This window comes from Enhydra lutris, unplaced genomic scaffold, assembly GCF_002288905.1.
Source record: "Enhydra lutris kenyoni isolate GAN:26980312 unplaced genomic scaffold, ASM228890v2 scaffoldscaffold6, whole genome shotgun sequence".
NCBI classification, from domain to species: Eukaryota; Metazoa; Chordata; class Mammalia; order Carnivora; family Mustelidae; genus Enhydra; species Enhydra lutris.
In genome coordinates this window covers 29,292,108-29,303,855 of record NW_019154090.1, presented here as the reverse complement: position 1 = coordinate 29,303,855, position 11,748 = coordinate 29,292,108, and the positions used below count along the sequence as shown (strand labels likewise).

Below are 11,748 nucleotides of genomic sequence, written 5' to 3'. Positions count from 1 at the left end.
GCTTCCTCCCGGCAGCCCTCCCGGGCCAGCCGGGGCTGAATGATCGCTCCCGGTACAGAACGAAGCAGGCGCGTGCGAAACTGATACTCCGGGTAGGGACGAAGTGCTCATCTCACCCCCACTGGCCTCCGGATGCAGCGTGGGGGTCGGGGCCAGGTCTCATGCCAGGTGTGGGGCACTGGGTGAAAGCACTCACACCTTGCTGGATTGTAATGTGTATCTTTTTCCTCGCTGCCCTTCTTCTACCCCACGGACAGTGAGCCTCCGCAGCAGCAAGTTTCAAACAGGCTCCGTTTGCTGCCGGACAGAGTCACGGCCCTTCGAAGCCCCTTACACGCCGGCCTGCGGTCTCCGCGCCCAAGCGGGTCTTCCCTCCGCGGTGTCGGATTCCCTCCGGGAGGGCTCGCCCCGCCCCCACCTTGCAGACTTGCAGTCTCAAGGCGTCCGCTGGGAGGCCGCGTCCGGAAGAGCAAGAGCGGGAGAGGAATGGGGGTCGGGGTCCACATCGAGAGCCCCTTCCCCAAACCGGAGAGGCTCCTCCCAATTGCCAAAGAAGTGGCGGAGGGCGCGGTCCCACTGGATTTATTAGAGATCAGAGCCTGGGGGCTGAACCCAAGGGGTTTGGGGGTGGGTAACAGGCAACGAGCAGAGGGCCTCGGACCGACGTACGCAGCCCTGAAGAGGGTGAGATAGAGGGGTCCCACGCGCGAACCCCGACGCAGTTGCAAAAGGGTTAAGGCGCTGCGCCCCGCCCCAGCCTGGGGATTGGCGGCCCTGGGGGGCGTGGCCGGAGGGCGGGCCCGCGTTTGCCGCAGCCGCGGGTGGGCGGGGCCCGGGCGGGGAGCGGGAGGGGCGCGGAGCCGGGCCCGCGCCGCGCGCCCCGCCGGGCGGGCTTCGGGCTGCGCCAGCGAGCCGGGTCGGTGGTGCCCGCTCCGAGGACCCCGCGCTGGACTGAGGCAGCGAGTAAGTGAGGCCAGCCCACCGCGGCACCCCTCCCGGCTCCGACCTGTCGCCGTGCCCGCTGCACTGCGATGCTCGCCTGCCGGACCCGGAGCTGGGGAGGGGGTGCGTCCCGCTGCTGGGGTCCCGGGGCGGGGGAGGGGAGTGGAGATAAGGCCGATGATGTCATGGATGCTTCACCAGGCCTGGGGGGAGGTGGCGGCCGGAGGGGGTGCGGCCCGGATTATGTCACCTCTTCCCTCTGCGCCCCGCCCCCCGGGGCCACACGCGCTGGTAGGGAGCTAGGGGAGATGCGAGAGGTATTTCCTGCACCACAGAGACCCTTGGGCACCTCCTCAGGACAGCTTGTGGCCAGGGTCTCTATCTACTGGCGCTGCGGGCCGTGGACTGCTGGTGAATGGCGAACACCCCCACTCCCCTGCGCGAAAGCTCGTGTGTGCGCGCGTGTGTGTGCTGGGGTAGGGGGGGCGCTGTCAGCCCCCTCAGTCCTTAAACACCAGCTTCACCAGAGCCAGGATCTAGGAGATGGCTCCCTTCCCCCGTTGACACCAAGAGAAGGTGGATCTCCTCTCACACATCCCAACCAAGAAGTTCTGAAGACCTCTGCATCCCAAAAGCCCTATAGTGCCCTCAGTCCCCTTTCTCCCTCAGCCCTTCTTCCGGGAAGCCCTTCCTGATTTTCCTGTCCAGATTCACTGCCTCTTCGCATTGCTCATAATGAGCATTCCCACAGCATTCTCTCTGCATCTCCTCAAGGTCTAGGCCCCGAGACCCCCCCCCCCCCCCCCGGACTCTGCCATCTGTGCCCCCAGGGCACCCCCAGGCCAACTCCTGGGGAAGCCTCAGAGTGAAATCTCCCTGGAGTAGCCTGAGCCAAGTGCTCCCAGGCCCCTGCTCTCCAGGGGCTATCGGGGAAGCTCTCCTGGGAGGCAGCATTTGGATTGGTCCTTGAAGGATGCAAGGTGGGCATAGAGAGCTGGGAAGAGATTTTGTGTGGAGCGGAGAGGAGCTCAGGTCAGGAGAAACAGGATGGGCAGCGGAAGATGCCTTGGAGGCCCACTGCAAGATCTGCTCTTGTTCTGGGGACTGAGAGGAATGCCAGGCCTTTTACCCACAATACATTTACTTCTTAAAATCCCTGTAAGGTAGGTGTGAGAACCCTTGGTGAAGTAACCTGCATGCATTCACCCCTAATCAGTTCAGCTGGGATTTGCACTTGAGCTGATGCCTCCAGAACTCGTGTCGACTGTTCTTGGTGCTGCTCATGGAAGAATCTGGGCAAAGCAGGGACAAGATCAGCTTTGCCTTTTAGAAGGAGTCCCCTAGGAGCTGTGTGTGGGAGGGAGTGCAGGGGGGGAAAGGCCAGCGAGGACCCTCCAGTAAGGGTGCTGGCAAGAGGGGCTACTGAAAGCTTTAGGGGGCGAATGGGCTGGTATAGGGCCTCTGAGACCACAAGAGAAGGGTGGAGTGTTCTTAGCTTTGGGAGGGACACAGGGAAGGAGGGGTTGAGTGGTCACTGTGGTTTGGAGGGACCTGCCCATGTAGAGCCCGGGTACAATTCATTTGACCGCTTTATGACCATCAGTACTCTGCATAATGTCCCAGGCACTGAAGGCTGATGCTGCAGAGATAGTGGCAGAGTTGGGCAACAGGCTGTCATCTCAGGTTGTTGGGCTGATGCCTTGAGGCTGCCTATGCTGACCATGCTCAGCCCCCTGGGCCAGTTCAGAACCCCAGCCCATATATGAAGCTCAAATCCGCCCCCCCCACCCCGGGCTCAGTTTCTGCCTATCAGGGAACAAATGCCCCTCTTTGTCCTGCCAGCTCCCTGGTGGGGTTTTGAGAAAAGAAACTGCAGTGGCCCAGACTCGAAGAAACAAGGGGCAGGGAACGCTTGCACAGGATTGATCATGACAGGTTAGAATTAAGGCAAGACAATCTTTGGGGAATGAGGCTCCAGGGAGAGCTGCTGTGGGTTGACAGTCAAGGACTCCCCAGGTAGAGCAGGAGCCGGTCCCAGGAGACATTCCTGGGAACACCTCATTTCCATCTAGGACTCTGGGCATTGAGCTTGTCTGGGAACCACACACATCCCAGGGCAACAGTGGCACAGAGTAGCGTATGACCAGCTTCAACCTGTGGTCAGATCCTCCTTTTTGTGGATCAGAGAAGGTAGTACCGCATGTTTGTACTGCACCCTACATCTCAGAAAGCACCCTCCCAAACACTGTCCCCTGTCACTCTTGTGATCAACATGATCACTTCTGAGGTTTGCTCTTGCCCACATCCAGGCATCTGGTGGAGCCCTCTTGCCTAGCTCATCTCACTGTTGGCATCTTCCTTCGGCATAGCAACATACTCAGGTTTCTAGAATGCTTAATTTAAAATTAGAAAAAGCGCCTTTGGATCCCAAAGACCTTAAGTTACTGCCTTCTCAGGCCTCCTCCTTCACTAGGGAAACTCTCCCGTCTTTCCCTCCAGACCCAACCACCCTTGTAGCCTGGCTTGGCCATGCACCCCTTTTCTGAAGCCATTCTCTTACAGTGAGGTTTCCACCTGCCAGATCCAGGATACACTCTCCAATCCCGACTTTACCTGGCCCCTTTCTCACACTGGAAGCTGCTCCGACATTCTGGAAGCCCCCCAGCTTGTTCTCCAGGGCCTGCCTTCTTCTGGCCTCCTTCTTGCATCCAGGCTGCCTCCCAGGCTTCTGGGGCCCTGCCACCTTCCCTCCATGTGGGGCCCCGCCCATACCACCCTCAAATGCTAATCACCGCAGTCTCTTTCCACCCACTGAGAGATCTCTGTGTGGTCTTCCCAAAGTACCGATTTCCCCCAAACATCTCACCCTGTTTTGTTAAGGGTGTCACACCCACCCTGGTGCCCCAGCTTGGATTCCTCCCTTGCCCCCACCCCAAACCCCATCTCTGTGAAGTTTTGTCAGTTCTTCCTCCCAGACCCCGCCCAGGCCTTGGCACTGGTTTCAAGCCTCAGGCCACTCAGCCTTCATCCTCCCAGTCCTCAGTTCCTCCATACATTGCACCCAACGATGCTGAGAAAGGGGTCATGCTTAAGGGTGGGAAGGGGATTTGGGGATTGAGGGGTAACTGGGCTGGAGTGTGTGGGGAGCAGAGGCAGAGCAGGGTCTAGAGGGGGGCCTGAGAGGCACTCACTCTCAGGGTCTTGCACTTGGTGACACTGCTCTGAAATTCTGCACTAGGTTCCTCTCTTGCCTCAGCCTAGACTCAGCCGTGTATGTGGGGATAGACTGGCTCAGGAGGAAGGTGGTAGAGTGCTGTTCTCCACCCCTGGGGGGACAGATGCTGAGAGAATGGAATTTTACAAAGGCAGTGGGGCCTGGCTTGGTGGTGAAGTTTCCAACCACTTAGGGCTGTAATTCCAGGTGTGGTGGCCAAAAGACTCCTGAAGGACAAGAGTTTTGTCAGGTTCTCCAGGTCGGGGTCTAATAGGAAGGACGCAGCACCAGAATGGGCACCTGGGTAGAAGATAGTCTGAGGGGCACTGGAGGGCCATGGAGTGCCGCCCGGACCCCTTCACCTTGGTAGAGAAGTAGGGCTCCTTGGGGGAAAGTGGATTCGGTTCCAGAGCCTGCCTCCACGACTGTCACTGCCTGGTGCCTTGGCCCCGCCAGATTATGCAGATCTCTAGGGCAGGTGTTCCCCGGTGTGGATTTGAGACAAAGGAACCAGGAAGTGGGGCCTCTATGAGCACAGGTAACCCGAGGCCCTGTCTGCATGCCTGCGCTGCTCCTCCTGCTCTTGTGGGCTGGCCTTGGGGGATGGGGGGAGCGCGCTCATGGAAGGGCTCAGAGGACTTCATGGTTCAAGGTCCAAAGGGAACGAGGGGAAGGGGGTAATCCAGGAAGTCTTCCCGGTGGCAGTGAATTCTTAGAGCGGATGGGAGGCGCGGAATCCCCTGCGGGCGCAGCTGGGGACGGAAGCCCCGCCCATCGCCCCGCCCACGTGTGGGAAACAGGGACTGAGAGGGAGGCACTGCCCCCGGCTGCCGCTGGTGACACCGCGTCCTCTGCCCAGCCTCAGCCAGCCCCCGGGCTTCTGCAGAGGTACTGACCGTGGGGAAGGGGCCCCTCCTGCGGCAGAGTTGGGAAGACCTCCGGAAGGTCCCCTCGCTACGCGCTACAGCCACGGTCCCCAGCCGTCCGTGGGGGGCGGGGCGTGCCCGAGGTGGCGCCCACTTGCGACCCAGGGGCGCGCGGCGGCATCCACCCCCCTCCCCTGACAAGACTCCCGTCCCTCCCGCGCCCGTCGCCTCGGGGCGCCTGGAGCTCGGCAGCTGCATGAGGTAGGTCCTTCATTCCTCCCATTTCGCAGAGGAGAAAACTGCAGTCCGGGATGGCTCAGTCGGCCCGTCCAAAGTCGCCCAGCCGGTTCGGGCCGAGCCCCGACTGCGAGAGTGAGGCACATGGCCCCTGCAGACCGGGCCTCGGAGGGTCCCAGGCTTGAGGACCCGTCGGCCCCCCACCCCCTTGGAAAGGCAAGGAGAGGAGCCTGCGCTGGTAGTGAGCCTCCACTTCTGCCCTTGACTGCAACACCCTAGGTTAGGGGGCTGGGAAAGACCCCTACTCAGTAGATTTGGTTAGGGGTGGGTTCTCGCCTTCCCTTAATTTCTGAGGTTCCCTACTGAATTCAAGTATTGTTGTACCCTTCCAACCCTGTCTCTCCAGCCCATAAGGTTGGGTTATAGGGATTCAAACCCAGGGTAAAGAGTGCCTAAGTTTTGGGGGTTGCAGTGGGGAGTTGGGGCTCATTGAGGAGGTGGGGTTGAGGCAGGAGCTGAGGGGTGGAATGCTGAGCTGAGCAAAGCTGGGAGGGTATGTGCATGGTGCCCTGGGGTCTGGACACGATCAGGGCAACCCATTACCAGGCTGTCATTCTTACCCCAGCCCCGTTCCTCCATCCTGGGTGTCTGGGAACTCTTGTGTCCATTATAAGGAAGGGACACTGAAGAGCTGGGTGCAAGTGCTGCTTGGGCTGACTCGGCTGGGGTGGTGGGGGTGGGGCTGACCTATCTTTGCCTTCCCCCCTGTGCCCACAGTGCCCCCCTGGCTTAGTCATGGCGAAGCTGGAGACACTGCCTGTGCGCGCTGACCCAGGGCGGGATCCTCTCCTGGCCTTTGCCCCTCGGCCCTCTGAGCTCGGACCCCCAGACCCTCGGCTGGCCATGGGCAGTGTGGGCAGTGGGGTGGCCCACGCCCAGGAGTTTGCCATGAAGAGCGTGGGCACCCGCACGGGTGGTGGGGGCAGCCAGGGCAGCTTCCCCGGCCCCCGAAGCAGCGGTGGCGGGGCCGGCAGGGAGAGGCCAGGCCGTTACCCCTCAGAAGACAAGGCTCTCGCCAACTCCCTCTACCTCAATGGCGAGCTGCGGGGCAGCGACCACACTGATGTCTGCGGCAACGTGGTGGGCAGCAGCGGTGGCAGTAGCAGCAGCGGCAGCAGCGACAAGGCACCACCACAGTATCGCGAGCCCAGCCATCCACCTAAGCTCTTGGCCACCTCTGGCAAGCTAGACCAGGTCAGTCCCTAGGGCCTTTCTCTGCGGGGGGTGGGGGGATAGTCCAGAGGGGAGGGTAAGGTGTGGGCCCTGGAGGTTGGGCTGGGGAGCCACGGGGTGGGGTCCTGGGGGACAAGTCTAGCTGGTGGTTCCAGGGTAGAGACTTGGCCATGAGGTGGAGACCCAGCTGGGAGGGACTTCCAAGATGGAGATTAATAGGGGGTGAGGCTGAACTCTCAGCTAGAGGGAAGAGGCGGGGCCTGGGTTAAGGCCACATTCTGATACCTGCTCCCCCTTGCTTGCTTTTTACTCAGTGCTCAGAGCCGCTAGTTAGGCCTTCGGCCTTCAAGCCTGTTGTACCCAAGAACTTCCACTCCATGCAGAACTTGTGTCCCCCGCAGACTAATGGTACTCCCGAGGGACGACAGGGTCCTGGTGGTCTCAAGGGTGGACTGGACAAGTCTCGGACCATGACCCCAGCGGGCGGGGGTGGGGGCGGCCTCTCCGACTCGGGCCGGAACTCACTCACAAGCCTGCCCACCTACAGCTCCAGCTACAGCCAGCACCTGGCGCCCCTCAGTGCCTCCACCAGCCACATCAACCGCATTGGCACTGCCACCTACGGCAGCGGCAGCAGCGGCAGCGGCGGGGGTGGTTCGGTCTACCAGGACCTAGGAACCTCTGACAGTGGGCGGGCCTCCAGCAAGAGTGGGTCGTCCTCCTCCATGGGGCGGCCAGGCCACCTGGGCTCAGGGGAGGGCGGAGGTGGAGGCCTGCCGTTCGCGGCGTGCTCACCACCCTCGCCCAGTGCTCTGATCCAGGAGCTCGAGGAGCGGCTGTGGGAGAAGGAACAGGAGGTGGCAGCTCTGCGACGGAGCCTGGAGCAGAGCGAGGCGGCGGTGGCCCAGGTGCTGGAGGAGCGGCAGAAGGCATGGGAGCGCGAGCTGGCGGAGCTGCGGCAGGGTTGCAGCGGGAAGCTGCAGCAGGTGGCCCGCCGCGCCCAGCGCGCCCAGCAGGGCCTCCAGCTGCAGGTGCTGCGGCTGCAGCAGGACAAGAAGCAGCTGCAGGAGGAGGCAGCCCGGCTGATGCGGCAGCGGGAAGAGCTTGAGGACAAGGTGGCCGCCTGCCAGAAGGAGCAGGCTGACTTCCTGCCCCGGATGGAGGAAACTAAGTGGGAGGTGCGGGCAGGGGGCTTGGGCTTTCTCTTTCTGAGTCTCCCTCCTTCTGTCACTCTGGAGAAACCCAGAGCTGTGGCCCACTGTCACAAGGGGAGTGAAGGGGAGGGGTACAGAACAGATGAGGAGGGTCTGTGAGGGCCAGAGTGGCCCGGGGGTCTGTGTGAGATTAGCCACATGTGTCCTGAGTCCAAGGAGGGCCCGCTGGGTTGTTCCTGTGTGACCCACGAGTTAACCTGGCTTCTGGGGATGCTGGGGCCTGGGGCTGGGGTGCCCGCCCATGGGGCTCTGTCTTGACCCTGGTCCTCTTCGTCCCTGCCCCTGCCCAGGTGTGCCAGAAGGCAGGGGAGATCTCCCTCCTGAAGCAGCAGCTGAAGGACTCGCAGGCGGACGTGTCCCAGAAACTGAGTGAGATCGTGGGGCTGCGCTCGCAGCTGCGGGAGGGCCGGGCCTCGCTGCGAGAGAAGGAGGAGCAGCTGCTCAGCCTGAGGGACTCCTTCGGCAGCAAGCAGGCCAGCCTGGAGCTGAGTGAGGCGGAGCTGCCCACGGCGTGCCTCAAGCCCGCCCTGACCCCGGTGGACCCTGCCGAGCCCCAGGATGCCCTGGCCACGTGTGAGAGCGACGAGGCCAAGATGCGCCGGCAGGCCGGGGTGGCCGCCGCCGCCTCGTTGGTTTCCTTGGACGGGGAGGTGGATGCTGGCGGGGAGAGCGGGACGCGGGCCCTGCGGCGGGAGGTGGGGCGGCTGCAGGCCGAGCTGGCGGCGGAGCGGCGAGCCCGGGAGCGCCAGGGCGCCAGCTTTGCAGAGGAGCGCCGCGTGTGGCTGGAGGAGAAGGAGAAGGTCATCGAGTACCAGAAGCAACTGCAGCTGAGTTACGTGGAGATGTACCAGCGCAACCAGCAGCTGGAGCGGCGGTTGCGGGAGCGCGGGTCAGCCGGAGGGGCCAGCACACCCACCCCACAACACGGCGAGGAGAAGAAAGCCTGGACACCCTCCCGCCTCGAGCGCATTGAGTCCACGGAAATCTGATCCCCTACCTGGGCATGTGGCCTTTTGACAAGTGCCCTTGTCAAAGGCCAGAGTCCCCAGTGTCCCTTCCCTGCCATGTCTCTTCCCCATGTCTCCCATGTCCCCAGACCAAAGAGGTTCTCAAAGCAGCTGTGACCAGGTCCCTCCCCTCACCCCACGGGGTGCCCTTGGGGCTCTACCACTGGCCCTCTGGGCAGCCCCTTTGGACCCTCCTCCCAAGGAGGGGAGAGAGGGAGGCATGTGTGGGAATTGAGGGGCCCAGGCAGCGGGGGAGCCCCCTGCTCCCCCTCTTGGCGCTGTTTTGCTGGAGATGGGAGGCGGCAGGCCTGTAGCGCCCTGAGGTGCCCCAGCCCCTGGGTAGGTCTGGGTGGCTACTGTTGGCCACCCCGGTGTCTGGTGACGCTCTGTGTGGTCACCTCAGAGGTCATGTAGCCTGAAGGGGTCTGCGTGGGGTCTGCCAAAGCTGACAGACCTTGGGCTCCTGGCCTCTCTCCTTCCTGTCCTATTATCCCTCCCTGGGCAGATTGACAGGACAAGTGGGAGCAGATAGCCTGTATGTGGTTGAGAGGGCTACCTGCCCAGCCCCCCGCCCCCCTCCAAGGTCTCTTGGGCTCAGGCCTTGGAGCCTGGCCTGGTCCTGAGTATATGTTCCTATGTACGTATCAGGGGCCGGCCATAGGGAAGGCTGAGGGTGGAGACTCAGTGCCCAGGGAAGATCTGCTCTCCTGTTCTTGGGAAGAGTCACCTGGAGGCTTCTTAGCTCTACCCCACCCTTCTGGCCAAGACCCCACAGGGTGATAGCCCCATCTGCTTGGCTCACCCCACACCCAGGGCCACTGTCTGGCTCTAACTACAGCTATTAAGTGCTACCTGCCTCTCAGGCACTCCCCTCACCTGGTTTCTGAGGTCATATGAGTGTCTGTGATGTCTCCCTGTGTCTTTTCCCACTCGATTCCCCCAGCCTCCCTCTGCTTTCACGCTAAGAACATCATTGTCCTAGGCCACCTCTTCCCCCAACCTCACCTTTTCTTCCAGTAGAAAATTCTGCTTGATCTTTGGTGCACTGCCCACTTCCAAGCTCCAATGGGCCCAAGCCTGAGCCAGAGGCCTTTGTTTGGGGGAGCGAGGGAGGATGGTTGTGATTGCCCTTGAAGGACAAGGCTACCCGAGAGGAACACTGACGCCTGAGTTCCCAGGACCTCAAGGTAGCCCAGTGTTTGCCCAAGGTAGGCCTGGCATGGCCATCAGTGGGGGTTGGGACAGCACTGGCATGTCCCTCCTCCTCTCAGCATCCTGAGTCTATCTTCCTAAGATAGGAAGGGAAAGGCAAATTTCTAATTCACCAGCAATAAAAATTAGAGGAGGCTTGGCCCTCAGCCCTTTTATTTCTCTCTTTTCACTCTCTTCCTCCCACCCCCAAGACTTGGTTTGGAGGGCAGGGTGGAGAGAGCTGGCAACTACTGTGAGCAAGTTCCCCAACCCCTGACCAGCCTCCTCCCATGACTGGTGACTGTTTAATGAGCTGTGCGTCCCCCACAAAAACAAGAGTGCCCCTCTGTGTGGCCTCTATCCCTCTGCACAGCCCCTTCCAGGTGACCCTCACCAGATCTCTGAGCTGGGTAGGGGGGGCCATCTGGCAATCACTGCCCATTCCACTCACCCCTCACTGTACCTGCCCCAGAACCTGGGCCTGGGCCAGAGGGGCAGGGGGAAGAGAAGGCATTAGTAGGAAAAAAAAAATAGAAAAAAATATGAACAGACTCAGCTTTGGGACTTCCAAACACAAAAGAAATTATATATAAATATATATAAATATATATCTCTACCATATGTGATGGAAAGACTTCGTTTTCTTTTCCCAAAGAAATAAAATGGAGAAAGCCTCTTGAGTGGCATTCTTTGGCCTGCTTGTGTCTTTGTAGGTTGGGGAGGTGAAGCCTAGGTGAGGAGGGTGTGGAGGTCAAAGCTGGAGTAAACATTTCCTGGAGGAGGTATGAGGCTGGAGGTGCTCATTGGGCCATGCGAGAAGGTTGGCCCAAAGCCCAAGTTCCTCCATGTTGCCCAGGAGGAGTGGATCCAAGTTTCTGCCCGATGGGGCTTTCTCTTCAGCTCAGATTGTCATCCTGAAGGGTTTCAAGGTGGTTCTAACTCAGCATCTGGACACCAGGCTGCTGGTTGGAAGGCAAGACAGCTAGATGTAGTATCCTGAGCCACCTTACAGTGCCTGGCCAATATTTGAGGGCAGAAGACAAAAACACAAAGGTTGAGAAGAAGGTTGTTATTAGTGGTGAAGCCCCAGAGGCAGAATGGACCCAAGAATGCTGTGAGCAGGGAACTGTCCTTTGTGCGTAAGCACTGTCCTTTATGTAACTGCCTCTGTCATCTTCACAAAGCCCCCCTCCCCGACTCAAGAATGCAATGCAATGCAATGCACCCCATACAAGTAACACCGGATTTACAAGATCTTAAAGAGTGGTTTATTTTTTCTCACCTGACAATTCTGGTCACAAGCATCCCATCATAAGTATTGGTTCTTCAAGGACATAAGACTTCATTGTACTCTCCCAACCTTAGCATGTAGTTCCCTCAGTGCCACAAGGTGGCTGCCACAGCTCCACAAGAGACGGAGGCCACACTACTTTATCATGAAGGTAAAAGCTTTCCCAGAATCCTACTAGTCCATTTCTCCTTAAATGTTGTTGGCCAGAACTGAGTTGCATCCTCTTCTTATTTTGGGGGAGGCTGGGAAATTGACTGTTTGGCAAAGAACATGATTGTCATGGCTGCCTAGGAGCAATATGGTTCATCTCCTGGGGATGGGCTCTCTGCTTTTTCTGGGTTCTTCTCGCAAAGAGAGTCATAATCAGCCACTAGGAATGTCTGCTCTGGTCTGGCCCAAGTGAGATTTTCAGACAAACTGCCCTGTGCAGAGCTCAGGAATGGGGATGCCAGGCTTGCCCCTCCTTGAAGTGTCCTCCCTGCATTGGTTTTTATCTCCCTGACAAGATGGTGCCCTGGAAGGAGCGTCAGTTCTCAAGTCTCCCTTTCAGCAC

The 11,748-nt window shown here is 60.0% G+C and overlaps 1 protein-coding gene across 2 annotated transcripts; it reads left to right on the top strand.

The window, feature by feature from the left end:
* Window positions 1-5,433: 5,433 nt before the first annotated feature.
* On the top strand, window positions 5,434-10,572 carry LOC111141589 (leucine zipper tumor suppressor family member 3). 2 transcript variants are annotated; one of them, XM_022494255.1, is made up of 4 exons: window positions 5,434-5,538; window positions 6,037-6,513; window positions 6,807-7,607; window positions 7,997-10,572. In XM_022494255.1, the coding sequence occupies exons 2-4, from the start codon at window positions 6,055-6,057 to the stop codon at window positions 8,693-8,695; spliced, it is 1,959 nt and encodes a 652-aa protein (XP_022349963.1). In that variant the 5' UTR covers window positions 5,434-5,538; window positions 6,037-6,054; the 3' UTR covers window positions 8,696-10,572. The 2 variants fall into 2 exon arrangements, with proteins under 2 accessions (XP_022349963.1, XP_022349962.1); XM_022494254.1 differs by having other exon boundaries at window positions 6,807-7,670.
* Window positions 10,573-11,748: the final 1,176 nt, after the last annotated feature.

Coding starts and splice junctions, on each gene's coding strand:
- LOC111141589 (XM_022494254.1), top strand. CDS start 6,055: ATGGCGAAGCTGGAGACACTGCCTGTGCGCGCTGACCCAGGGCGGGAT. Junction 6,514..6,806: donor CCTCTGGCAAGCTAGACCAG/GTCAGTCCCTAG, acceptor CTTTTTACTCAG/TGCTCAGAGCCGCTAGTTAG. Junction 7,671..7,996: donor TGGAGGAAACTAAGTGGGAG/GTGCGGGCAGGG, acceptor GCCCCTGCCCAG/GTGTGCCAGAAGGCAGGGGA.